Here is a 25,376-nt window from a genome sequence, read left to right as displayed (position 1 = left end):
ATTGGAATCTAAGTCTTAGTAAATTGAAGCTGCATTGAATAGTCTGAATATGCTAGTGCAGATCAGAGTAATTAATTGCCAATGATAAGTGGAATATCAAGCCCTCAAATCACCTAAACGTAATAGTCGTTATTGCCAGTAGTGACAGCTTGCCGCCACTGTGGCAGCAGAAGGCAGGGAATCTCTAATATCCTCACGCCACTGGGATTGGTTTTGGGCGATTTGCTTTGTATCATCGATGTGCAATAGTTGAAGGTCTTGGACAATATGCTTTAGCCGTGTTTTCTTTGATGCATCATGTGCTATTTTCCATCGTTCCAGGCGTGTGACATTTAGAAGGTGGTATGGTATTCTTTTAGGCTCCATTATGTAGACATGTCTGAACTACTTTAAATGCTGTCTTTTAGTACAGTATGCAATTGGGTTTGATCTTGGCATAGTTTTTGGATGTTTTAATTTCCCCAGCGGTCTGTTAGTTTTACTTGTAGTATGTTTTATAAGCACCTCATCTGGAAACGTTCCAGCCTTGTTAGGTTGTTTTTAAGGATTATCCATAACTCTGAACCCTAAAGTAATATTGTTCTCACAGATGTGTTGCCTTAATTTTTGTGGCAATGGAAATGTCCTGTTGGTTTCCGAGGCTTTTTTTTTTTTTTTAGAGACGCAACGGCACAACCTATGCGACTTGTGATCAGGGCCAGATTAACAATGGGGTGGATGGAGCTCCAAGCCGCCACATAAAACAAAAGGTCCATCATAATGGCAGCATGATGATAGCCGACCACCCAGCTGGCCGCACAGTCAGCCATAAATCAATCAAGTATTGGTTTTCTAGTTTTCTCCGAAATTATTCAATTTGTTGCTGCAACTACATCGGGGCTAATAATTTCATATAACACCATTGGTATACTGGTCACTCCGTGTTTCCAACCAACCTTGTGGCAATCACACTATCAAGAAACACCCTCGAACATTTGGATTGCATATCTGGGTAATTTATTCTAAACATTTAAATTGTGTTTTAAAATGAACATCTAATGTTTAATATGTACATTATAATGTGATTTAATTCTTGATATAACCCTTTGGAGGTTTATTTAGATTGCCATTTTAGTTTAATAAATATCTTTTATTTTAATATTGGTTAACTTATGTATTATTAAGTGCAACCCAGATCATTCTTACAATTTGTTCACTTTTAGGGGCTGGCATACCCCTATTCTGGGCGGCTGCTGATATACTTACTAAAGAGAACCCCACTCGCCACAATGCCTGAGACTGTTTTTTGTTTTATATTTATTGCAGTTTTTACTCTGTTCTTTTATGATCCACCATATTGGATTATGGACTACATTGCTCCTGTACAAGTGACCAATACAATAAAAAAAATTTTTTATTAAACAAAATGTTCTAGAACTACAGGCCAATACACAAAGCCACAGAAAAGCATACATATTACCTCAGTTATTAAACTATAATGCAGAGGTCCCAAACGGTGTGCCGTGGCTCCCAGGGGTACCTCGGGACACTTGCAGGGGTGCCCTGGGTTGGTGGTCCAGCACCAATTCAAATTATTCATGGACAATATAATAGGCAAAACCAGTGCTGGTGGCTGCTAGTCATAAAATATGTGGCCAAACAGAAGCAAATCTTGTCCCTCACCACACAACTGACCCTAAGAATGACATATAAACGCGATCTACCTAATGTAATATTTCTTTCTAAATTTCTCTATAAGAAATTTTTGGGCTAGGGGTGCCGTGAAAAAAATTCTGATATTCTAGGGCGCCGTGATTCAAAAAAGTTTGGAAACCACTGCTATAATGCAACCCAGGTATGACTTGCCTTGAGTGAAAATTAACACATCCTTATACAGGTTTTAGGGCATAAAGAAAAACAGTAACAAAGTGGTCTAAAGTAAAAACACAGAAGCATTACGGAGGTAGGCAAACCGGTTTTCCCTGATTTCATACATGTGCTTTGTGTTGCAAATAGCAGAAGTATCACATTGCTTCATACCACACAGACCACATAACCCAGCATACGTCAAAAGTAGTGTGGCTCCTTATTTTCAGAAATATTCTAAACTTACACACATCAATTATATATTGAGGCAGGAGAATATGGGGTATGCTATATGTCATTTCATTTTACCAATGTACCTTAGTTTGATGTTTCCTCCTGACCTTTATTAATTGAGTTTACATTCCAGCTAAACTAGTTTATTTTCATACTTTATGGTGCCTTAAAACTATTTTACAGTCAACCTAGATGCCAATACCAATGCTGGGTTTATTAATTATTTAAGATTTTTCAAACCTATATGCAAATACTTTTTTTCCCTATATGATATTTGCAACAGACCTCACTGTACAATTTAACGGGATCCGGTCTGAAGATCGACAGTGTCTAGGACGACAATGTTTAGGTCGACCACTATAGGTCGACAGTCACTAGGTCGACATGGATGGAAGGTCGACAGGGTTTATAGGTCGACATGTGCTAGGTCTAAAGGTCGACATGAGTTTTTCACATTTTATTTTTGTGGATTTTTTCATACTTAACGATCCACGTGGACTACGATTGGAACGGTAAAGTGTGCCGAGCGAAGCGGTAGCGGAGTGAAGGCACCATGCGAGGGGACGCGGTGCACTAATTTGGGATCCCGGTCACTCTACGAAGAAAACGACACAAAAAAAAACACCTCATGTCGACCTTTAGACCTGTCGACCTAGCACATGTCGACCTAGAAACCCTGTCGACCTTCCATCCATGTCGACCTAGTGACTGTCGACCTATAGTGGTCGACCTAAACATTGTCGACCTAGACACTGTCGATTTGATGAACCACACCCCAATTTAACATAGCATTATATTAGCAGTAAAATCCAGAGGTGAACGCAGCATCATTGGGATAATCCTATTGCCAAACTGCTTTATGGCTGGATCCCAAGGCGCAAAGCTGTTTCATTTCCTTATACCTTTTTACGATATTACTTTGATCATGAAATATTGAACATGGGAATAATGTACTGAATGGAACATTTCCCACCACTGTTAATTGAATTTCTACTGCAACTTTTCGGATATTAGAGTCCAACCATGATTTATGTGGAGAGGTTTATGAACATCATAAAGATGATATGGGATTGTTTGTTAATCAACAGACTCTGGGCCTAGATGGGGATTTTTTTTTGTAACAATTACCTAGTTCATTTCTCCCACTATGGCCCGTGTGAGCAATCTTGCCACATACGTTAGAATCCTGAAAGGATGCAAAATAAATAAATAAAAATACATACGTAAATTAATAAATAAATAATTAATTAATATTATGCAGGTAGTCTCAGCGGTGGCATTCTCCATGTATGGGCTCGGAATACAATCTTTTATTCACTGTCCAGATAGAAGCTCTTCCACATATTCCACATGGAATGGATAAAATCTGCCTGGCAAATGGACACAAACACATAGGTTTTCAGTAATTGGGGTTAGTTTCGGCTCCTACCTTCTGGTAGGAGGGGGCTGCCGTGACCCGTGCCATGCTTGGAGAAGAGAGGCAGCTGGGTCCTGGAGCCTGAGCAATGGAACTGGCAGGCGCCGGGACAAGCACATTCGCAGAAGAGGCTGCAGCCCATAGAAGCCAGATAGGGCTGCCTGAAAGGCAAGGAGTAGCTTCCTACTGGAAGCACACTGTCTACTAATCACAGCCTGGTCTGGATATCCCAGAGGAAGAAAACACTTCCCATTGTCCTGTGGATGACTGTCAGGTAGCACCTTCAATAGAAAACCACTTCCAGTCCCAATGTAGTCAGAGCAGTCATGGACTGCAGCTGGCTTACTGATACTGCGCTGAGGTGGCCGGTTTTACTGCTTGATTAGTGATATATTTGATATTATGGATTGTAATAATGTATCTATTGTTATATGCTGAAATTGAAAAAACAAACAAACCCCCAGTGTGTGTGTGTGTGTGTATCTATATATAATACCTGATGATGGCTTTGTAATAAAAACAAAACGTAAAAGCAACTTTGTTCATCTTGCAAATTATTGCCATGGGAGTGCCACCGTCGCCACACATCTATCTATATATCTATGAGTGTGTGTGTGTGTGTGTGTGTATATACATATACATATATACATACATACACATATACACACACACATACATACCATCCGGAAAGTATTCACAGTGCTTCACTTTTTCCACATTCTGTTATGTTACAACCTTGTTCCAGATTGGAATACATGTATTTTTTCCCCTCAATATTCTACACACAATACCCTATAATGACAATGTGAAAAAAGTTTTTTTTTAGGTTTTTGCAAATTTAAAAAAAAAAAAAAAAAAAACTAAGAAATCACATGCACATAAGTATTCACAGTCTTTGTTCAATACTTTGTTGATGCACCTTTGGCACCAATTACAGCCTCAAGTCTTTTTGAATATGATGCCACAAGCTTGGCACACCTATCTTTGGGCAGTTTCGCCCATTCCTCTTTGAAGCACCTCTCAAGCTCCATCAGGTTTGATGGGAAGCATCGGTGCACAGCCATTTTCAGATCTCTCCAGTGATGTTTAATCGGATTCAAGTCTGGGTTCTGGCTGGGCCACTCAAGGACATTCACAGAGTTGTCCTGAAGCCACTCCTTTGATATCTTAGCTGTGTGCTTAGGGTCGTTGTCCTGCTGAAAGATGAACCGTCGCCCCAGTCTGATGTCAAGAGCACTCTGGAGCAGGATTTCATCCAGGAGGTCTCTGTACATTGATGCTGCCACCACCATGCTTGACTGTAGGGATGGTATTGGCCTGGTGAAGAGCGGTGCCTGGTTTCCTCCAAGCATGACGTATGGCATTCACGCCAAGAGTTAAATCTTTGTCTCATCAGACCAATCTTTGTTTCCTCAGGTGCATTTTTCAAATTCCAGGCGGCCTGCCATGTGCTTTTTACTAAGGAGTGGCTTCTGTCTGGCCACTCTACCATACAAGCCTGATTGGTGAATTGCTGCAGAGTTGGTTGTCCTTCTGGAAGGTTCTCCTCTCTCCACAGAGGACTGCTGTAGCTCTGATAGAGTGACCATTGGGTTCTTGGTCACCTCCCTGACTAGGGCCCTTCTCCCCTGATTGCTCAGTTTAGACGACCGGCCTGCTCTAGGAAGAGTCCTGGTGGTTCTGGACTTCTTCCATTTACGGATGATGGATGCCACTGTGCCAGATTTGTGCCTCAAGACAATCCCATCTTAGAGGTCTACAGACAATTTCTTTGATTTCATGCTTGGTTAGTGCTCAGACATGCACTGTCAAGTGTGGGACCTTATATAGACAAGTGTGTGCCTCTCCAAATCATGTCCAGTCAACTGGATTTACCACAGGTGGACTCCAAATAAGCTGTAGGAACATCTCAAGGATGATCAGTAGAAACATGATGCTCCTGAGCTCAATGGCAAAGGCTATTAATACTTATGTACATGTGATTTCTTAGTTTTTTATTGCAAAAATCACAAAATAGCTTTCTCCACATTGTCATTATGGGGTATTGTGTGTAGAATAAGTGTGAAAAAAGTGAAGTGCTGTAAACACTTTCCGGATGCACTGTATATTATATATATATATATATATATATATATATATATATATATATATAATTAGTAGAACAATCCCATGGGAGCTATATGGTATCTGGTATGTTTAAGACTCAACTTATCATTGGTCGGTCTGCATTATATAAAATAATTTTTTATTCATAAAATAGACAGTGAATGTATACTGTTTCAAATAGTCTATGACGAAGATACATAAAAATTTTCTCAATTCATACAACAGTTCATATTGACATTATTCAATTGAGGTACGGTAATAGTAATTTCTGACAAATATTCTTCTCTGAAGTATGACAAGATCGCTGTTAATAACCCAAAGCGTTTCATCTTCAGGACTTCATCAGGTGCTGTAGTGGCGCTTCTCTGCAAATCTAACACTTCTTACTGCAGTAAGTAGTGTTGGACTTGCAGAGAAGCGCCACTACAGCAAACCGCATTGTTTTTAATTATATGTTTTTTTCCGATTAAGTCTTGTCGAAGTCAAAAATATTACAGATACAGCAAATACAAACTCCAAATAGATGGGTCGCTGTGCGTGAGCATACACGCAGCGTGCACAGCGATATACGGTACCATATGCATTCGCACAGACAAGCCACAAAGATATATTCAACACATATTTCATACAACACATAAATTAAACATGTCAAGCACCAGACATTATAATGTATTAAATTATATAATAGAGTATATCATTATATATATATATATATATATTATTGGAACGGAACAAGATAAACATATCATGCTTAGTGTCAAAATGATCAGGGGAATGAATGTGTTAATTTGATAGCTGTGGTTAGATTGTAGCACATTGCAACGTTTAGTTATGATTAAATCTAGGAATATGAAGCCACAATTCTAAAGTGAACAAAGAACTTCCTGAAAAACTAGTGGCTAACCCCTCTACAAGGCTGGACGTTGCTTGCATATGAACTGACCAATAATACATCATGAATGAGAGATCACCCTCCCCTGGACCAATAACAGAAGACACCCTTCACCCAAGAAGGTCTGTTTGCCGTTTGTTTTTGTTGCTGTTGGGGCAGATTCAAAGATGGAGTGGACTGTGCATTGAGGGACAGGGTGAAGTATGCTGGCTGTAATTGATCCTTATGAAACTACTGCTTCTTGTGTAATTGTAACTCTGTAACCATATATATACTGTACATGTGTTATATTGTATGCATAACCTTTTAGTATCAAATATATACATCTCTGAGCATTGGACCTCAGCCGACAATGTGTGTGAGTACTTGTTTTCTCTTAAGGGATGTAGTGTTTGCGACGTATAGCGCATTTTTATTGTATATGGTAATAAGATGAGCCTTGCGTCCGCAGCATATATTAACGCTGGCATTTTAAATATTTATTAGAAACAAATCAGAATTCTCAGTCTCACTGATATTCCATATAGTGAACTGTTATTTGACATCTTCATAATACTCTATTTGCTATACTGAGGATTTTCTATGATGAATACTCTTTATGCAGGATTCTGATTGTGAACCCCTGATGAAGTCCTGAGGATGAAACGCATTGGGTTATTAACTGCGATCTTGTTATACTTGTTATACTGAATTGAGAACATTTTTATGTATCTTTGTCATAGACGATTTGAAACAAAATAAAACACAATATGCTACTCCTTTATTACCATCTCTTTCTATTAAATAAAATGGAAAGGAAATAATCCACTAAATTGTAGAGCTGGCTGGCTGGCACCACTCTCCGGCACAGGTCCTAATACAACTCACACTTTACCAAGATACACAGTCAGACTCCTGCTGAGAGTAAATATGAGACACATACAACAACTATAGGGTCTATGTAATAAGTCTTGGAGAGAGATAGACCTTTTTATCTCCATCCAGTTAATGTACTAAGCCTTGGATGGCGGTAAAGCGGACAGAGATAAAGTACATGCCAATCAGCTCCTGTAATTTTTCAAACATAGCCTGTAACATGGAAATTAGGAGCTGGTTGGTTGGTACTTTATCTTTCGCCAAGGTTTCCTCTCCAGAGCTGTCCCTAGCTGTGGTGGTGCTGGCTCCAGACTGCGCTGGGGGATCTCACGTGAGTAGCGAGATCCCTCGCATCTGCAGAGGAGCCGGCCGGGAAGGAGACACAGTGCATCATGGCTGTGCTGATGAGCTGTGGGACATCACTGGAGGGGGGAGCTGCTTCCTGCTTTACCTTGGTAATGAGGCAAAGCAGGAAGTGTTATAATGGCACGCAGTGATGTCGAGAGAGGAGGGTACAGATTACCTGGGCTCCGGCATGCCAGGGGACCTGGGACAGAGCACACCAGTAGCCATTTTTTTTTTGGTGGGGTAATTTTTTTTTTCTTTATTATAAATCAGTGGGCAGGCAGGCGTGCAAGCGGTGGATCATGCCACTGGGAGGGGATGAATTTGTGTGTCACTTGGCCGTTTGTCCCTTGTTGTGGACGTCCCTCACAGCCACTTTCAGCCGCCGCATTGCTGCTAGTATCTCGTGTGATGATGACATCATCATCTTGCTAGTCCATCTCTGCAGCCGGCTCTGGACGGCATCTTCAGAATCAGCAGGCTCCGGGAGGCGGGCAGGGACTTGGGAGGGACAGGCATGCAGGTGGTTGGGCGTGGCCTGTGGGTTTAAGAAGTGGTGCAGCTCAGCTCAGTTGTAAGAATCAGCAGCAGGGCTGGTCACCTCGTCGGGAGCTAACCAGTTAGGCTGCGACACTGAGCTGAGAACTGTGACTGAGTAACAGACACAGCACTGTGCAGCTGCTAACAACTTTTAAATTCAATATAAATATTCTGTAATACATGCATCCATACATTACCATTAGTGTTTAGTGTTAGCATGTGTGTGTGTATATATGCATATATATATATATATATATATATATAAATATTTCTGTGTAGATATATACATCTACCAATACATAGTAATTGATACATTTACATGCTGTGGCCACACCCGCTCGGGGGGGAAAGGGGGAGTGAAAAGTTGTTGTTCCGGGGCACAGGATTTCTCTTGGCAGCCCTTGAATCTATCTTTAGACTACTGAAAACCAGGTGCCTGGCAAACCTGGTGGGGTGCTCCTCTAGTTCTCTGTAAACACAATGTACTTTTCCCATTACCTTGTATAAACTGTATGACAACTTTACAATCAAGTTTTAGAGAGCATATCATGACCACTGGCAGGTACCAGATTCAAGATTACCCAAGGTATGATTAAATACTTGAAACATTGAGCATACCATGCTGTACATCTAGTGTTTTCACAAACAACCTTCACACAAATCATGCCTCCATTAATCGGACTGTTATCAGGAATTTATATTGTTAACTACTCTTGTTCACGAAGCTACTGTGGAGGCAGGCTGGGAGCCATGATTTTAAACAATTCTGTGCCACTGAAATTAAACCTTTTTAGATATCACATAAAAAAAAAACAATTTGTCAGAACTGCAGATAAAAATGATAATTTTACTCAAAACAAGCTCTTGTTTAAGCATACAAACCAGAACTCTGAAATGTGAATGCACACTGCAACTACTGTTAAGCAAAATGTTACTTTGTCTAGTAAGCCAACTTCAACATGTGCTAGTGTGTATCAAAGTCCAGGGAAACCATATGACTATATATTTAAATACATGTGTTTTTAAATCATGCATGTTGAAAGAAGGTATATTTAAAAATGCTCAAACTACAAAATAACGTTACATACAGTATATTCAAGCAATACTCTTGAGATGATGACAGGTGGCAATAGGATACATTTTGCTTTACATGGTGGTAAAGGCAGTACCCTTCAGATAATTATACTACTGAGACAAAAAAAAAAACAACTTACAAAACTCCCAGAGGTATTTCACTGTACACCGCAATACAAGACAATGATATAATTAAAGCTAAATATATCCATGTTCAGCAACCACATCTTTCAATGAGAAGTTTTTCTCATGTTGTGAGAAAGCATATTTAAAACAGGATAGTATTGAGCCTGAACGAAATGTATAATTTACACTTAACATTAAAAATATATAGAAAATCTACCAGTGCTGAATATTTAATTAAATTGGCTAAAATAAATAAACAAACATTAGCCAACTTTATACAAATCACAAAACTTAATTTTTTAATAAAAAAGCAAAAAATATTAAAAGACAAGAATGACTTACTGTAATAGTAGTTGCATATCATAAAGAAAACACTAAAACGGACACATGGTGCGAACTCAAGTATCCAGAAATCATGGTACAGACCTATATAAACTCCACAGATGTTAAAGCCGATAGACAGATATGCTACAACTCTCAATAATACCCCTTTCATGCTGCAATACCGGGATTTTGAATATGCGTCAAACACTTCTGCGCCCCAGAGCCGACCCCATTCACACAGCACTTAGACCCGGCATATTCCCGGGTCAGCTTCATTCACACAGAACCCAGGTCAGCCCTGTAAATCCCTAAGGATGGCTTACAAAGATAAGGTCACTAAAGGGAGGGGTGGGGACTGCTCACAGTACTGCAGCAATCATGGCAGACGGATTACCAGTGTGTAGCCCTGAGTTCATAAGTGTTTGTGCTTTTTTCCTGGTATGGGTCATTAGGTCGACAGTCATTAGGTGGACCACTATTGGTCGACATGCACTAGGTCAACATGGTCATTAGGTCGACATCAACAAAGGTCGACATGGGAAAAGGTCGACATGAGTTTTTTTTTAAAACTTTTTTTGGTGTCGTTTTCTCCGTAAAGTGACGGAGGACCCCAATTAGTGCACCGTGCCCCCTCACAGGTTACCGTTCCCAACTGTAGTCCACGTGGATCGTAAAGTAAGAAAAAGTACAAATAATGAAATAAACATTTTTGAAAAACTCATGTCGACCTTTTTCCACGTCGACCTTGTTCATGTCGACCTAATGACCATGTAGACCAATATTGGTCGACCTAAGTCTTGTCGAAATAATGACCGTAAGCTCTTTTTCCCCCCAGTGCCTTAAGTTTATTAACCACCTGCTTCTGGGTCCTGTGGAAGCCGCAGGATTCCAGCATCTTCGCAATATGTTTGTACAAAACAGTGTCTTTGACTGTGCCCATCATTTGTCTGCAGATTTCTACCACTCCCCTGATGTTGATCAATTCCTCACTCCAATTGGACATGGCTGTAGTGATATTAACCCATATACTGCAAGAATGCTGCCTCTGCTGATGTCGGCAGTGTGCTGCCTGTGTGTCCTGGGCTCTGGCTGCTGACATCATCAGCGGAGACACAGGAACATACAATAAGATGTGTTTGCCAAGTTGGGTTGGATAACCCGGTCAGGGATCATTCACACTGCATTTAGACCCAGGCCAGAGCAGAGTCTAACACTGGTTGTGGCCAAGGTGGAAATGCCCGGTTGCTCTACCCGGGGTATTTTTAGGTGGTGCTTTTACACTGCACCTCGACCCTGGTCGACCCAGCAATAACCCGGGTTAAAAGGGATATTACAGAAATGCTGAATAATATTTAAGAACGAGACTAGTTTCACTTCTGTTGCTGATTGGGACAAGAATGAATCAACACAGTATACCAGTTAATTAGGTCTGTAGATCAGTGGTATGGTGACACAGATACAGTAACAGGATATCACAAACAGAATAGAGTGAAAATCAGATTTAATGTTTAGCTCTAGAGCACTGGCTTCATAAATATCTGCTCTGAAGGTAGTATAATATAAGATGATCTACCAGCAAGCTGCTGGTTGGCTACAATGCTGCAGCTATGGCTAAAATGTAATATTCGCTATTATGCCAGAATAAGAGCAAATGGAGTTTGTATTTGATTGTAGCATTGCTAGGCATGCGTGTTAAAAACGGTCATTCATGATATTAGTAATTAATTACTGAGGCGAACGGTTAAGTTTTATAAAAAGTTACTTTGTATTCAAACTATTTAGTATGAGACAGAACTTAAATTTACCAATGGCAATTTCCAAATCTATTACATCTTTGGTTGTTTTGACCACTGGATTTAAAGGCGCAATAATACTAAACACAAAACATACTGTACCTGGATCAGTATTATTGTTATTATTATTTAAATCGATTGATATCACCCACGACAGCATTGCCTAGTAAAATAAATCCCTTGGCCTTTATAAGATATAGCTCTGACCATGGGAGCAATATCCAAGCAAGAAAAATCTACTCACTTATCCAATTGTTCCAATATATTACCATCTTTTCACATTACACACTTCACTAATCTTTCAACACATGTAGATGCTGTAGATGCGGTCATCCCTATGTAGATTCTTTTCCGACAGGAACACGTTATGTGCTGAGATCTTGTATTAAATTGTACCACACAATTTTAAATAGGATTCACTATTACAAGGTGGCATGGTATGCAGACATTGGAATAGAAAGATAAGTTTTAATCCGCACCAGAGACAAAAACCAAGTAAGACTTCAGGGAATGTTGGTCCTTTTTTGAAAAGCTATAATGCTTAAATAATTTTGACCACTTTTGTGGGTGCTACTTTCCGATTAAACAACAAGTTAGGAAATTTTTACAAAGAAAGAGAGAATCGGATTGGAATGAGTGCACTCCGTTCCTTTAAATTTTATTGTTTAAAATAAATTTTATTATATTTATTAAAATTTAGGTATAAACATGCCACCCTTATCTGAAAACCTGTAGGGCTGTATATATTAATATCTATTCAGCCTCATATTGGGCTGAGTGAAGCGAAGTATTAAAGAAAATAGAAAGAAAAAAAGTGACAAGAATAGTGTGATGAAAACTGTATATGTGTTAGTGAATAAAGTATTACAATTATTGTTTGTATCCCGTTCTATCTTGTGGAGACTGGTCCTGGTGACGGTTTCAGGCTCTTGCTATTAATGCTTAAAAGCCTAGAGCCAAATGTTTACATGCAGAATGTTCTCTTATTGATTGATACATTTGTCTCAATAATTGCTTTAATAGCTTGTATGTGAAACCATGTATCCAGAAGTGTGCCTTATTATAGGGAGTTTAACTCTCCTTTATCAGCACTCTAGGAGAAATATAGCTTTACTTGTATCAATCATAAGGATACTCTATTTCAGAAAGCAAATGATGGATTAAGTGTATACATGTTAAACCATGATTTATAATAGTAAGGTGCTTTTTTTTAGCAAATAAAGGGCTGTGCTATACCGGCTGTCTATGATAATAACTGACAGTTCTCTTGATGTTTGACGTTAATGGAATGTTATTACACAAGTAATTACATCATGTACAATGCTTTTATTAGCCTGTTAAACACACAGGATTTTATGCACACAAATTTTAAGCACAGTCCCCTTTATGTGTGTTTATTATCTTTTGCGAACATAGATGATTAACTCTGCACTACCTCCACACTTTTGCTGCATGTAATACTTAATATATCACTAACAGGCTTTGTATATCAACTGCTCTGGTACGGGTGGGCGTCCCCACTTGCACGAGAGCTGTTTGGACTATGTTCACGGGTATTGTGTTAAATAACAGGTGCTCCAGCCATCAACACCTACAGTAACGGTAGTGGTATAATGATATACAAATTTACATTAAGCCTGTAACAATTTCAGAGACGTCTAAATCATAATTAAGATCCTAGAACGGGTACAATGCTACCCATGCGCATTTCGCTTTCCTAAAGCTTTGTCAGGGCTATAGCCATCTAGGGGGGTGATTCAGACCTGATCGTAGGTCGGCGTGTGAACATAGGTAAGTATGTGTGTGTGTCGACATGTGTGAAATAAACTTTTACTCTCACGGTGTGTGTCTCCTGTTTTTATTTGGGTATTTTTTTTCCAGTAGTACTACAGGTACCAGCGGGCCCGTTTTTCTCCCGCATGCTGGTACTTGTGGTTCTCCAAGTACCAGCTTGCGGGAGAGGCTTGCTGGGACTTGTAGTACTACTGGAAAAAATATTCTTGCAATTTTCTCAAGGCTATCACCCCTGGCCCTTGGGTGGTTGGGGGGGACCCCTTGATTGAAGGGGTCCCCACTCCCCCAGGGTACCCCGGCCAGGGGTGACTAGTTGGATATTTAATGCCACGGCCGCAGGGCGCTGTATAAAAGCGACCCCCGGCTGTGGCATTATCTGTCCAGCTAGTGGAGCCCGATGCTGGTGTAAAAAATACGAGGGACCCCTACTCTTTTTGTCCCCCGTATTTTTTGCACCAGCACCAGGCGCAGAGCCCGGTGCTGGTTTTAAAAATACGGAGGATCCCCTATCATTTCCCCCCCCCGGATTTTTAGAGCCAGGACCGGCTCGAAGAGCCCGAGGCTGGTTATGCTTTGGAGGGGGGACCCCACGCAATTTTTTGGGGTTTTTTTTACCGTTTTTTCAGTTTTTTTTAAAAACGGATCAAAATCCGTCAAATCGGCCGGGACTGTAGAATCCGTTTTTTATTGAATATGTTGAATTCCGGCACCCACTTGTCGGAATTCGACGGTCGAATTGTGTCGAATTAAAAAATGGGCGAAAAATTGTCGCGATTTGCCGCTAATTGCATATACCCCTTAGTGTTTTCCACAGCCATGTTTTGTCTTTTCTTTGCATTCCTTCCCTGTATTCCATAAATCTACTGATAAGCTTGCAAATAATAACAATTTATATATTTTTTGGCTGCAAAGACCACAATTAAAAGAATGGTTTCCCAGCTTTCTGGGAAAGTACAATATGTGAAAATCCCATAAAGATTCCCATCAAACAATGACTCACTATACACAGAAGGTAACATTTGCAAAACATATCAGTCTATGTTAAATAATTGTGCTGTAGTTATTTCACATTCACATCAAATTAATTGTAAAATAAATACAAAAAATTAACATTTTGTCTCCATGTGTTAGGTGTAGAGATGAGAGGGTTCGGATTTACTCGGTTCTTAATGCAAGAATTAACGCCAGTTCAGATTTTCTTGATTTTTCTTATTGGCTAACCAAAACACGTGACATCCGAGAGCCAATAAGAAGATCCATGTAAATCAGAGTACCCGCTCATCTCTAGTTAGGTGTAACAATGATATGGGCAGGGCCGTAACTAAGGGGGGGCCCCTAAGGGGGCATGCGCCCCAGGTGCAGGATTTGAGGTGGCGCTGGGGAGTTACAGAGTAACAGGTTTTTTTTTTTTTTTAACCGGCAGTGTTGTGCTGCTCAAATGAGACAGCAGATGGCTCCCGGGGCAATGTCTCTGTCCCACCTGTCTGCCTGCAGCTGCCTCCGATGCTGTGCAGGTGAGCTTCAGTACCTGGGATCTCTCCTATGCCGGCTACTGTCTTAAACTCTTGTCTTTGCCATGCAGTGCTGCGACTAATGTGCGGTGCACCGTACACGCTATAGAAGTGAGCTGTTGGTGCTGTGTTTTTCAGCAGGCTATGATCCCGGCTGCCTGCCCAGCACCAACCGATAACAAGCTGCAGACTACAAGACACTGCCCCAGGCTTATGCTTGTTAACAGGTGCAGTCACCGATGTTACAAAAATCAAAGGTTCACTTTGCTAGCTGTCCACTTAACAGTGGAAACTTAGAGCCTGGACAACCTCCAACTCTCACCGAGTATCACTACAGCAGCTTTGTGGTGAGTTTAAAGACAGACTTTATTATCGGCACTGTGCTCCCAGGTAGCAGTGTCAACCTCCCGTTTGTCTCCCAGATGGGAGGATTTGGTGTAGTATATAGGGTATGTAGTGTAGTGATGTAGTTCAGCTTGTAGGGGATGTAGTATATCGAAACAGTGCAGTGGATAGGGGAATGTAGAGCAGTGATGAAGTGTTATGATATAGCGCAGTGATATAGTGCAATGTATGGGGACACACAGGGGAGCATGTAGTGGGGCATGTGACGCATAGGGCATTTGAGGCACATAGGGGAATATTGTACAATAGTTTCCCCCCACCTTTTTTTTTTCCTTCAGAATTTTTCATAATCTAAGTATGTTAGTCTGACAAGGGTTTTTTTTTTTTGGAAGGGGGGGGGGGGGTTGTTTTTGGGGGCGGACGTCAAATTACTGCCTTGCCCCGGGTGACGAAAATCCTAGTTTCGGCCCTGATATGGGCCGTGTAAACGATTCAGGATGTGACAAAACAAATTACATGGAAAATCTAGTGACCTTAAAACACATTAAGGAATGCAGGAAATTACCTAAATGCAGAGGGGGTTTCCAAATGCTTGATTTCAGAGCGAGTGCAGCCAGCCAATGAATAGGGCATAATTAGCACATTACAAGCCATAGTCTGCCTCATAAGAAGGCCCAGATGTATTAAGCCATAAAAAGTGATGAAGTGGAGATTGATTAAGAGACCAGCAAATCAGCTACTATCTACCATGTCACAGGCTGTGTTTGAAAAATGACAGGAGCTGGCTGGCTGGTACTGTATCACTCCTTATCTATCTCCACTTTGGCCCAAATGTATTAATCCTTAATAAGTGATAAAAAGTGTAGTGAAATATTATAACAAACAAATCCCATGGGATGTGAATAACTTACATACCCTAATAAGTGATTAGTATATAGTATTTGTAGCCCACTACTAAACCTCCAAGATCAGTGTACAGCATACCGTATGAAATAAGCCAGACATACCATCAGGAAACACCCAATTTAATTAGCAGTATTCTTTCAAACTTTCTATAAGTGTTGATACCACAAAACACACACACACACACACACACACACACACACACACACACACACACACACACACACACACACACACACACACACACACACACACACACAAAACAACATTGTGTGATCTGCAGTGGTTTAAAAGGGATCTAAGATTTTTACTTTGGCTTATATCTGTTAGATTGGATTTAGTAATTACAGCAGCACTCTTTTTTCCCCAAACTGTTTCCATTGTCAAACAGATTATTTAGGTTAATTATTATTGTCAATTAAAAATGTAAGTAAAATAAAACTATAGTTATCATACCTGTTGCTTAAGATAGAAGAATTTCTTTGTATTCTTGGTTTGCTCCTTCAGCGTCTCATCTTCATATACTAATATGTAATCAATCCGCCTTTGATCATCATTAAAGTATAAGGATTCAGAGTTTTGATTAAATTCTACCTGGGATTGTTAAAACAGAGGAGAGAAAAACAAGCTCTTATTGTGATAGATAAAAGGGTACACAAGTAACACATATTTAAATGACAAGTTTGCTTATTTAACTTACAGCACGCATGGCTCAATATTGTGCTGTAAATCCTCACATAAATCCTCACAATTTTCCACTGGAGTTACGTCCTGATTGTATGAAACAGCCAGAAAAGAGACAAAAAACAGGAAACCTACAAAGTGCTGGCATAGAGATCACTTCCCGACATTTGCAAACTAAAAACTATTTTCAGTACTATTTAAAGTCCTATTAAAACTGTACAAATGCTACTAATTATATTAACCATGGTAATGGTAAAGCAATAGATATACTGTAACATTGCTAATTCTGTGCAGTTTCATATTCTGTCTTATTCAGTTAAATATCAATGATAGCCATTTCTTTAACAAATACATATGTAAATAGAATTGACTGTTTTACACAACCTGGCTGTTTACACAACCTAGGATCCTAAAGCTGGCAGGCAAGGACATCACTGCCATAGGTGCAGGGAGAGTGCAGCTGTAATGGGGCCCAGAGCTGAGAGGGCCCCACATTCCATGGCAAAGTTGTGTGTTATATACATTTTTTCACCATTAGGTGGTACATAGGAGTCCTTACAAACTTTTGCCTTTATGCCCCTGGATCTGTACATTGTAATGTGGTATAAATTGAACTGGAGGGCATTATAATGTTACATGATATGAACTGGGGCACTAGGGTTACCACCTCATCCCTTTAATTCTGGACACATTAATTACACAGGTTCTGTGGCAGGCTGACTTCAAGACTCCATTTCACCTGGTTTTAATCAGCCACAGAACCTGTGTAATTAATATGTGTCCAGAATTAAAGGGATGAGGTGGCAACCCTATAGGGCACAGTAATGTGGCACAGTATGCAGTAGAGGCACTAGTGTGGCATAATATACTGGGGGCACTGTAATGTGACATAACATGAATTGGGGGTACTGTGTTGCATAATGTGTACTGGCATTAAGCATTAACTAAGGCACTACTGTGGTTAAGAAAATGAACTAGGGCACTATTATGGGGCATACAAGTAACAACTTCTTGCAGACGGGTGTCTCTCTAGAAGTATTGGGATAGGAGCCCCATCAAATTGTTGGTATGGGGCCCACAAAGTTCATGCTATACCGCTAGTGATAGGCTAGTAATTGACACTGGCTCTAAGAAATGAGCAAGGCAAATACATTCAATTGTTAACATCTCAGCATTCTATAAACAACTGCCCTGCTATAAAACATGGTATTTGTGCCTGTGCCCGAAGGAGGTGAGGAAGCGTCTCTTTTCATACCATACTAGTCAAACGGTTTTCAGCCGGGATAACAAACATTGGGGAAGATGTATCAACCTGGAGAAGGCATAAGGAAGTGGTAAACCAGTGATATGTGGAAGGTGATAAACGAACCAGCCAATCAGCTCCAATATGTAAATTAACAGTTAGGAGCTGATTGGCTGCAGTTTCACACAAGGTCGAAAGACTCTTTTCAGTCGCACTGCTGATCGGTGAGTGATTGACAGGAACGGGGCGTTTCTGGGAGGTAACTGACCGTTTTCCGGGAGTGTGCTAAAAAACGCAAGCGTGCCAGATAAAAACGCAGGCTGCCTGGGGAAACGGGGGAGTGGCTGGCAGAACGCAGGGCGTGTTTGTGACGTCAAACCAGGAACCAAACAATCTGCAGTGATCGTAGGTCTACAGCTACTCAGAAACTGCATGAAATATTTTTGGTGCTGTTCTGCAATTCTTTCGGTCGCACTTCTGCTAAGCAAAGATACACTCCCAGAGGGCGGCGGCTTAGCGTTTGCACTGCTGCTAAAAGCAGCTAGCGAGCGATCAACTCGGAATGAGGGCCCAGGTACTGTCGTTGGAAGCGCCACAGACAACAGGCAGTGTTGGTCTTCATCAGGGGTAAGGCCCTGGTTTGCTAGTAACTTCACGACTTCTGCTGCTTATTAACAAGAATTTAAAGGGGGAGGTTGAGCATAGTGCAGCCTAGATACTGTTATTAACTGCATCTACGCCTTTAGCTATATAAGTGCTGCAAATGTATGTGGGTGTCATTCAATCCGTAAGTGTCTATGCATTTCCAGTTACTCTGGATTCACATTGTTCAGCACTTTATAAATTAACTGTAAACTCACCTGGACTTTTCTCATAGTAGGCCTCAAAGTGCTTTACAATTGTCTTTACAGCTCAAAATACAAAACAAGCATAACAGTAGATATTAGTGAAATGCTTGAGTAAATAGGTAAGTATGTAGTCTATTTTCGAAGGATTCTAGAGTGGAGGCTTCTCTGACTGTGCGGGGAAGAGAGTTCAATAGAGTCAGAGCCACAAAGTTGAAAGCTCGACCCCCAGATGAATTCAGGAAGCTTCTAGGTACTCTTAGTAGTCCTTCATCTACAGATCGTAGTAATCAAATGGAACAGTAAGGAATCAGAAGCTGCTTCAAATACCTTGGGCCCTGGTCATGTAGGGCTCTAAAAGTGAGTAAGTTAATCTTGAAAACGAGTCGCCATTTTACAGGTAGCCAGCGAAGGGAGTAGAGAATGGGTGTTAAGTGGCTGGAACGGGGCTGTTTGGTTAAAAGTCTCCAGTTTCCTCCCACAATCTAAAAATATACTGGTAGATTCACTGGCTCCTGTCAAAAATTAACCCTAGTGTGTAAGTGTATACAGGGGCAGACTAGAGGGGATGCGGTTAAGATCCTGCTGGACGGGATCCCGGCGGTCAAAATACAGATGCCGGAATCCCGACCGCCACAATCCTGACCGCCACAATCCCGACATATTCTCCCTCCGTGGGTGTCCACGACACCCATAGAGGGAGAATAAATTAGTGTGCCGAGCGTAGCGAGGCACCGTGCCCGCAAGGGGCTGCGTTCCGCTCGCCACCCCTGTCGGGATTGTGTGGTCGGGATTTCGGCCGCCGAGATCCCGTCCAGCGGGATTTAGTACTGATCCCGACTAGAGACCATCAGGTTATTTGATACTGGAATTTTGCATCTGAATATTTTTATGGTATTTGATTTACTATTAATTTAGAATCACCTGATATTTCTGCAGCTTAGCTCTGAATAAATGCATAGATTTACTTACCATTTCTGCAGTATGAATTCTGGGTGCATTTTCTTGGACAGTCCCATATGTTGGATATATGGTTTGCTCCATTTCATCAGAAACTAAAATGTAAAACAAGAATAATTGAATGACTCTTTAATTATATAGATAGATTAGGGTTTGTGTTCTTTCTCAAATATGCCTACTATGTGCATACACTACATGTATACCATAGTCACAGAACTTGGAAACCTTTTCATTAGGTACTGCTAACTTATTTCCCTGGAAACAATAAATAAACACAAGGTCAAATTCACCTCACATTGTGAATGCTTCAATCTGCATTTTCATAAAAACGTTCTGGGTTATTAACCATACATGATTCCCCAGGTAATTCTTCCAGTTTCAATATATGTTTGCCACTTGTGTCTGTTATATTCTATGGCAAGTGTTTTGTATGCAAGGCTTAATCTAAAATAGAGTTTCCATGGTAAGGCTTTCTGGGCCAATCAAGTACACATACTGCTCATACAGAATTCACCCCATGCTTTCTATTGCAGTTTTAAGATGAAGTTTTCTACATAGTTCTGTTAATTATCATACATTAGAAGTCTGTAAAGTATACGTTAAGGATCCTTGCTGCCGGGACCCAGGCAGCTGAAATATCCAGATCCAGCACAGCATTCCGATGCCGGGACACCGCCAGCCGGGAACCTGAAGGAAAGTATAGCCAGGAGGGTTAGGACTTGGCTGCGGGGAAGGGGGTGGTTAGGTTTAGGTGCCACCCGGGCGGGTGGGAGGAGGGGGGTTAGTGGTAGGCTGCAGGGTAGGGGAGGATAGGGTTATGCTGAGGGGAAGGAAGGTTAGGGCTAGGAGGCACCACGGGGGGGGGGGGGGGGGGGGTAGTGGATTTAGGCACTAAGTGGGAGGTTAGGGATAGGCTGTGGTAACGGAGGGTTAGGGTTAGAGGGTAGGTAGACTACTTACCTTACCCCTGTTGGGATCGTGAACATCGGGATGCCAGCATCCGTATTGTAACCGCCGGCATCCCATCTGCCAGGATCACATACGATCTGTATATGTGGAAAACTAGTAGCAAAGACCTAAAACTATGCTGTGAAAACAAATGCACATAATTATCTAACCTTATTAATTATATAAAGATTGAACTTTCAGTTACTTCTGTCATATTATTTGCTTGTTTGATATTTGATTGAAAAAAAAAAAAGGATTTTGATGAAGCACAAGTTGTGTAACATAGCGCAAGGCCAGCACATGCAGGGCCGGTGCTAGGGTGTTCGGCGCCCTCCTGCAAACTATCAATTTAGCGCCTTTCTACAAATACAAATGTGACCGATCTCATCCTCAGAGCTGTAACTAGACATTTTGGTGCCCCCCCCCCTCAAGATCCATAAATATAGGGTCATAAAAAAATGACATAAAATATATGGGCGTAAAATATTATGAAAAGAAAGAGATCACAAAACGGAGACCGTTTGTGATAACCCGGCGCTGTAATAGTGTAAATAGTTATATATTTGAGATGTTTCAGCAGCTAAGCATAAACAACTTGCCAGGTTGCAACGTTAAAATCTAGAGAGAAAAAAAGGAGGGGAGTATGCTTTGCGCTTGAAACAATATATCAAAAATTAGATGTGCAGTCGGACAAAGAAGATAGACTCAGTACAACTTCAAAATGATAATAAAAAAACACTTTTATGGTATCAATTAAAGCAGAGTATGCCACATATAGAATGAATTAAAATAATGACAGTTTTACAATTTGTTAGATAAACTAAACTGAAAATAAAAATAAACATAAGAATAAAAATAAAACAGTTAAATGATTATATTCAAATGGTGATAATAAAAAAATCACAACACTGGCGTCCCAGTGTATTATTTTGGGTTTGTAATTCCCGCAGGGATAATTGACAGTCTCACAGTCTCAGATATTAATATAGTTCTTTAAAGGAAAGGTGCAATCTGTAATTAATGCTCCCGTGCTGGTTCCTGCGTTAGTGTAGAAACAGGGTCCTCATTAAATGAAATACACGAGGAGTAATAATGTGTGCTTTATTTCCTGTTATAATTACAGCTGGTAGTTGCCGTCTTTCCCGGTAAGGTTTTGTTAATTATAAATATAGCAGCAATGTTCAATTTAGATGGATTTAGCCGCCGTGAACAAACTACTGGGAACGGTTGTTAGGCCCCACAGCGGGGGTCACACAGAACTCACCCGACCAGTGTTTGTACAGCCGTGCGGCAATGATGAATCCAGCGTGCGGCAAAAAGCTGTGACCGAAGCTGTCACGGTTATGCTGAGCTGCGGACTGGGTCCTTTCGGCGGGTATCACCAAGTGAGAAGTGTATCGAGAGTGGGCGTCAACGCGTTTCGTCTCCTAGCAACGGAGACTTCCTCAAGACGGATACTTCCCCTCTCCATGATCACAAATATATACCTGTCTGATTGCTTTCATGGCAATCAGTTGTGGTTAATTGATACTTAAAGTTATTATAAACGATTAAACACAAAATAAGAAACATACTGGAGGTATAAATGTAATAAAATTCATATACAAGTAATATTCTAAGATACTAACCATATGTACTGAGTCAATCTTGTATAGTTTACTAAAATGTAGACTTAATGATTTAATTAGGATCAATTTGGACTTCAATTGTCAAAGTCCATCTGGGTTTTTGTATCACTTAGTATCTGCATGCTTTGTAGCTTCTGATAGTAAACCCACGGATCATGTGTAGATGTTTGTTTTATATTGATATATCAATATAAAACAAACATCTACACATGATCCGTGGGTTTACTATCAGAAGCTACAAAGCATGCAGATACTAAGTGATACAAAAACCCAGATGGACTTTGACAATTGAAGTCCAAATTGATCCTAATTAAATCATTAAGTCTACATTTTAGTAAACTATACAAGATTGACTCAGTACATATGGTTAGTATCTTAGAATATTACTTGTATATGAATTTTATTACATTTATACCTCCAGTATGTTTCTTATTTTGTGTTTAATCGTTTATAATAACTTTAAGTATCAATTAACCACAACTGATTGCCATGAAAGCAATCAGACAGGTATATATTTGTGATCATGGAGAGGGGAAGTATCCGTCTTGAGGAAGTCTCCGTTGCTAGGAGACGAAACGCGTTGACGCCCACTCTCGATACACTTCTCACTTGGTGATACCCGCCGAAAGGACCCAGTCCGCAGCTCAGCATAACCGTGACAGCTTCGGTCACAGCTTTTTGCCGCACGCTGGATTCATCATTGCCGCACGGCTGTACAAACACTGGTCGGGTGAGTTCTGTGTGACCCCCGCTGTGGGGCCTAACAACCGTTCCCAGTAGTTTGTTCACGGCGGCTAAATCCATCTAAATTGAACATTGCTGCTATATTTATAATTAACAAAACCTTACCGGGAAAGACGGCAACTACCAGCTGTAATTATAACAGGAAATAAAGCACACATTATTACTCCTCGTGTATTTCATTTAATGAGGACCCTGTTTCTACACTAACGCAGGAACCAGCACGGGAGCATTAATTACAGATTGCACCTTTCCTTTAAAGAACTATATTAATATCTGAGACTGTGAGACTGTCAATTATCCCTGCGGGAATTACAAACCCAAAATAATACACTGGGACGCCAGTGTTGTGATTTTTTTATTATCACCATTTGAATATAATCATTTAACTGTTTTATTTTTATTCTTATGTTTATTTTTATTTTCAGTTTAGTTTATCTAACAAATTGTAAAACTGTCATTATTTTAATTCATTCTATATGTGGCATACTCTGCTTTAATTGATACCATAAAAGTGTTTTTTTATTATCATTTTGAAGTTGTACTGAGTCTATCTTCTTTGTCCGACTGCACATCTAATTTTTGATATATTGTTTCAAGCGCAAAGCATACTCCCCTCCTTTTTTTCTCTGTAAAATATTATGACACATAGTAGTCAACATTATTCAAAATTACGCCACACCGTATTACCACTTATATACATTACGCCAGGTAGTGCCCCTTATATACATTACGCCAGATACAGCCCCCTTTTACATATTGCACCAGGTAGAGCCAGTCACACATTATTCCAGGTAGAGCACCCTTCTACACTTTGCGCCAGGTAGAGCACCCTTTTACACATGGAGCTTCCCCCAGCAGGGGGAAGCGCCAAAAATATAGGGGCCACACAATAGTACCAATTCACATTACACTGCACAATAGTGTTCGCTAGTCACATTACACCTCATAGTAGTGTCCATTAGTCACATTACACTGCACAGTAGTGTCCGTTAGTCACATTACACCCCATAGTAGTGTTCGCTAGTCACATTACACTGCTCAGTGTTGTTCGCTCATCACATTACACCGCATAGTATGCCCTTAAGTCACATTACACTGCACAGTAGTGTTCGCTAGTCACATTACACAGCATAGTAATGTCGGTTAGTTACATTACACTGCACAGTGGTGTCCGTTAGTCACATTACACTGCACAGTAGTGTCCGTTAGTCACATTACAGTGCACAGTACTGACCGTTTGTCACATTACACTGCACAGTACTGTCCGTTTGTCACATTACACTGCACAGTAGTGTCTGTCAGTCACATTACACTGCACAGTAGTGTCCGTCAGTCACATTACACTGCACAGTAGTGTCCGTTATTCACATTACACCGCACAGTAGCGTCCATTATTCACATAATACCGCACAGTAGCGTCCGTTATTCACATTACACTGCACAGTAGTGTCGTCAGTCACATTACACTGCACAGTAGTGTCCGTTAATCACATTACACTGCACAGTAGTGTCCGTTAGTCACATTACACCGCACAGTAGTGTCCGTCAGTCACATTACACCACACAGTATAGTCCGTCAGTCACATTACACCGCACAGTAGTATCCGTCAGTCACATTACACCACACAGTAGAGTCCGTCAGTCACATTACACCGCACAGTAGTGTCGTCAGTCACATTAGACTGCACAGTAGTGTCCGTCAATCACATTACACCACACAGTAGTGTCCGTTAGTCACATTACACCGCACAGTAGTATCCGTCAGTCACATTACACCACACAGTAGAGTCCGTCAGTCACATTACACCACACAGTAGTGTCCGTCAGTCACATTACACCGCACAGTAGTATCCGTCAGTCACATTACACCACACAGTAGTGTCCGTTAGTCACATTACACCACACAGTAGTGTCCGTCAGTCACATTACACCGCACAGTAGTGTCCGTCAGTCACATTACACCGCACAGTAGTGTCCACACAGGAGAGCACCTTATACACATGCGGCCAGGTAGAGCCTATTATACATATTATGCCAGGTACATCCTTCATTCCCTCCACAGCACTGCCCCAGTACCTGCAGGAGGTCCCCAACTCCGGCGCTGCTCCTCCTCTGCCTTCTCCTCATGTCTCTCGGAGGCGCCGTTACCCCCGCAGCAGCGGCTCTGTAGGATGTCGGCAGTTATGCCGAGAGGGAGGGAACGGGTACTAATTTCTCGGG

General features: G+C 40.8%; 1 protein-coding gene across 1 annotated transcript in view; it reads right to left on the bottom strand.

Moving 5' to 3' along the window:
• ANO6 (anoctamin 6) overlaps positions 1–25,376 on the bottom strand; it is a 199,090-nt gene that overhangs the window by 134,646 nt on the left and 39,068 nt on the right. The window contains exons 2-3 of the mRNA XM_063927350.1: positions 19,849–19,931; positions 16,561–16,698 (exon numbers count right to left, since the gene is read on the bottom strand). Coding sequence (XP_063783420.1) covers positions 16,561–16,698; positions 19,849–19,931 — 221 coding nt within the window. The remainder of the gene's footprint in view (positions 1–16,560; positions 16,699–19,848; positions 19,932–25,376) is intronic.

This window comes from Pseudophryne corroboree, chromosome 6 (assembly GCF_028390025.1).
Source record: "Pseudophryne corroboree isolate aPseCor3 chromosome 6, aPseCor3.hap2, whole genome shotgun sequence".
Taxonomy (NCBI): domain Eukaryota; kingdom Metazoa; phylum Chordata; class Amphibia; order Anura; family Myobatrachidae; genus Pseudophryne; species Pseudophryne corroboree.
Note: the sequence above shows the minus strand (reverse complement) of the source record. Positions and strands in the feature narration are given on the sequence as shown.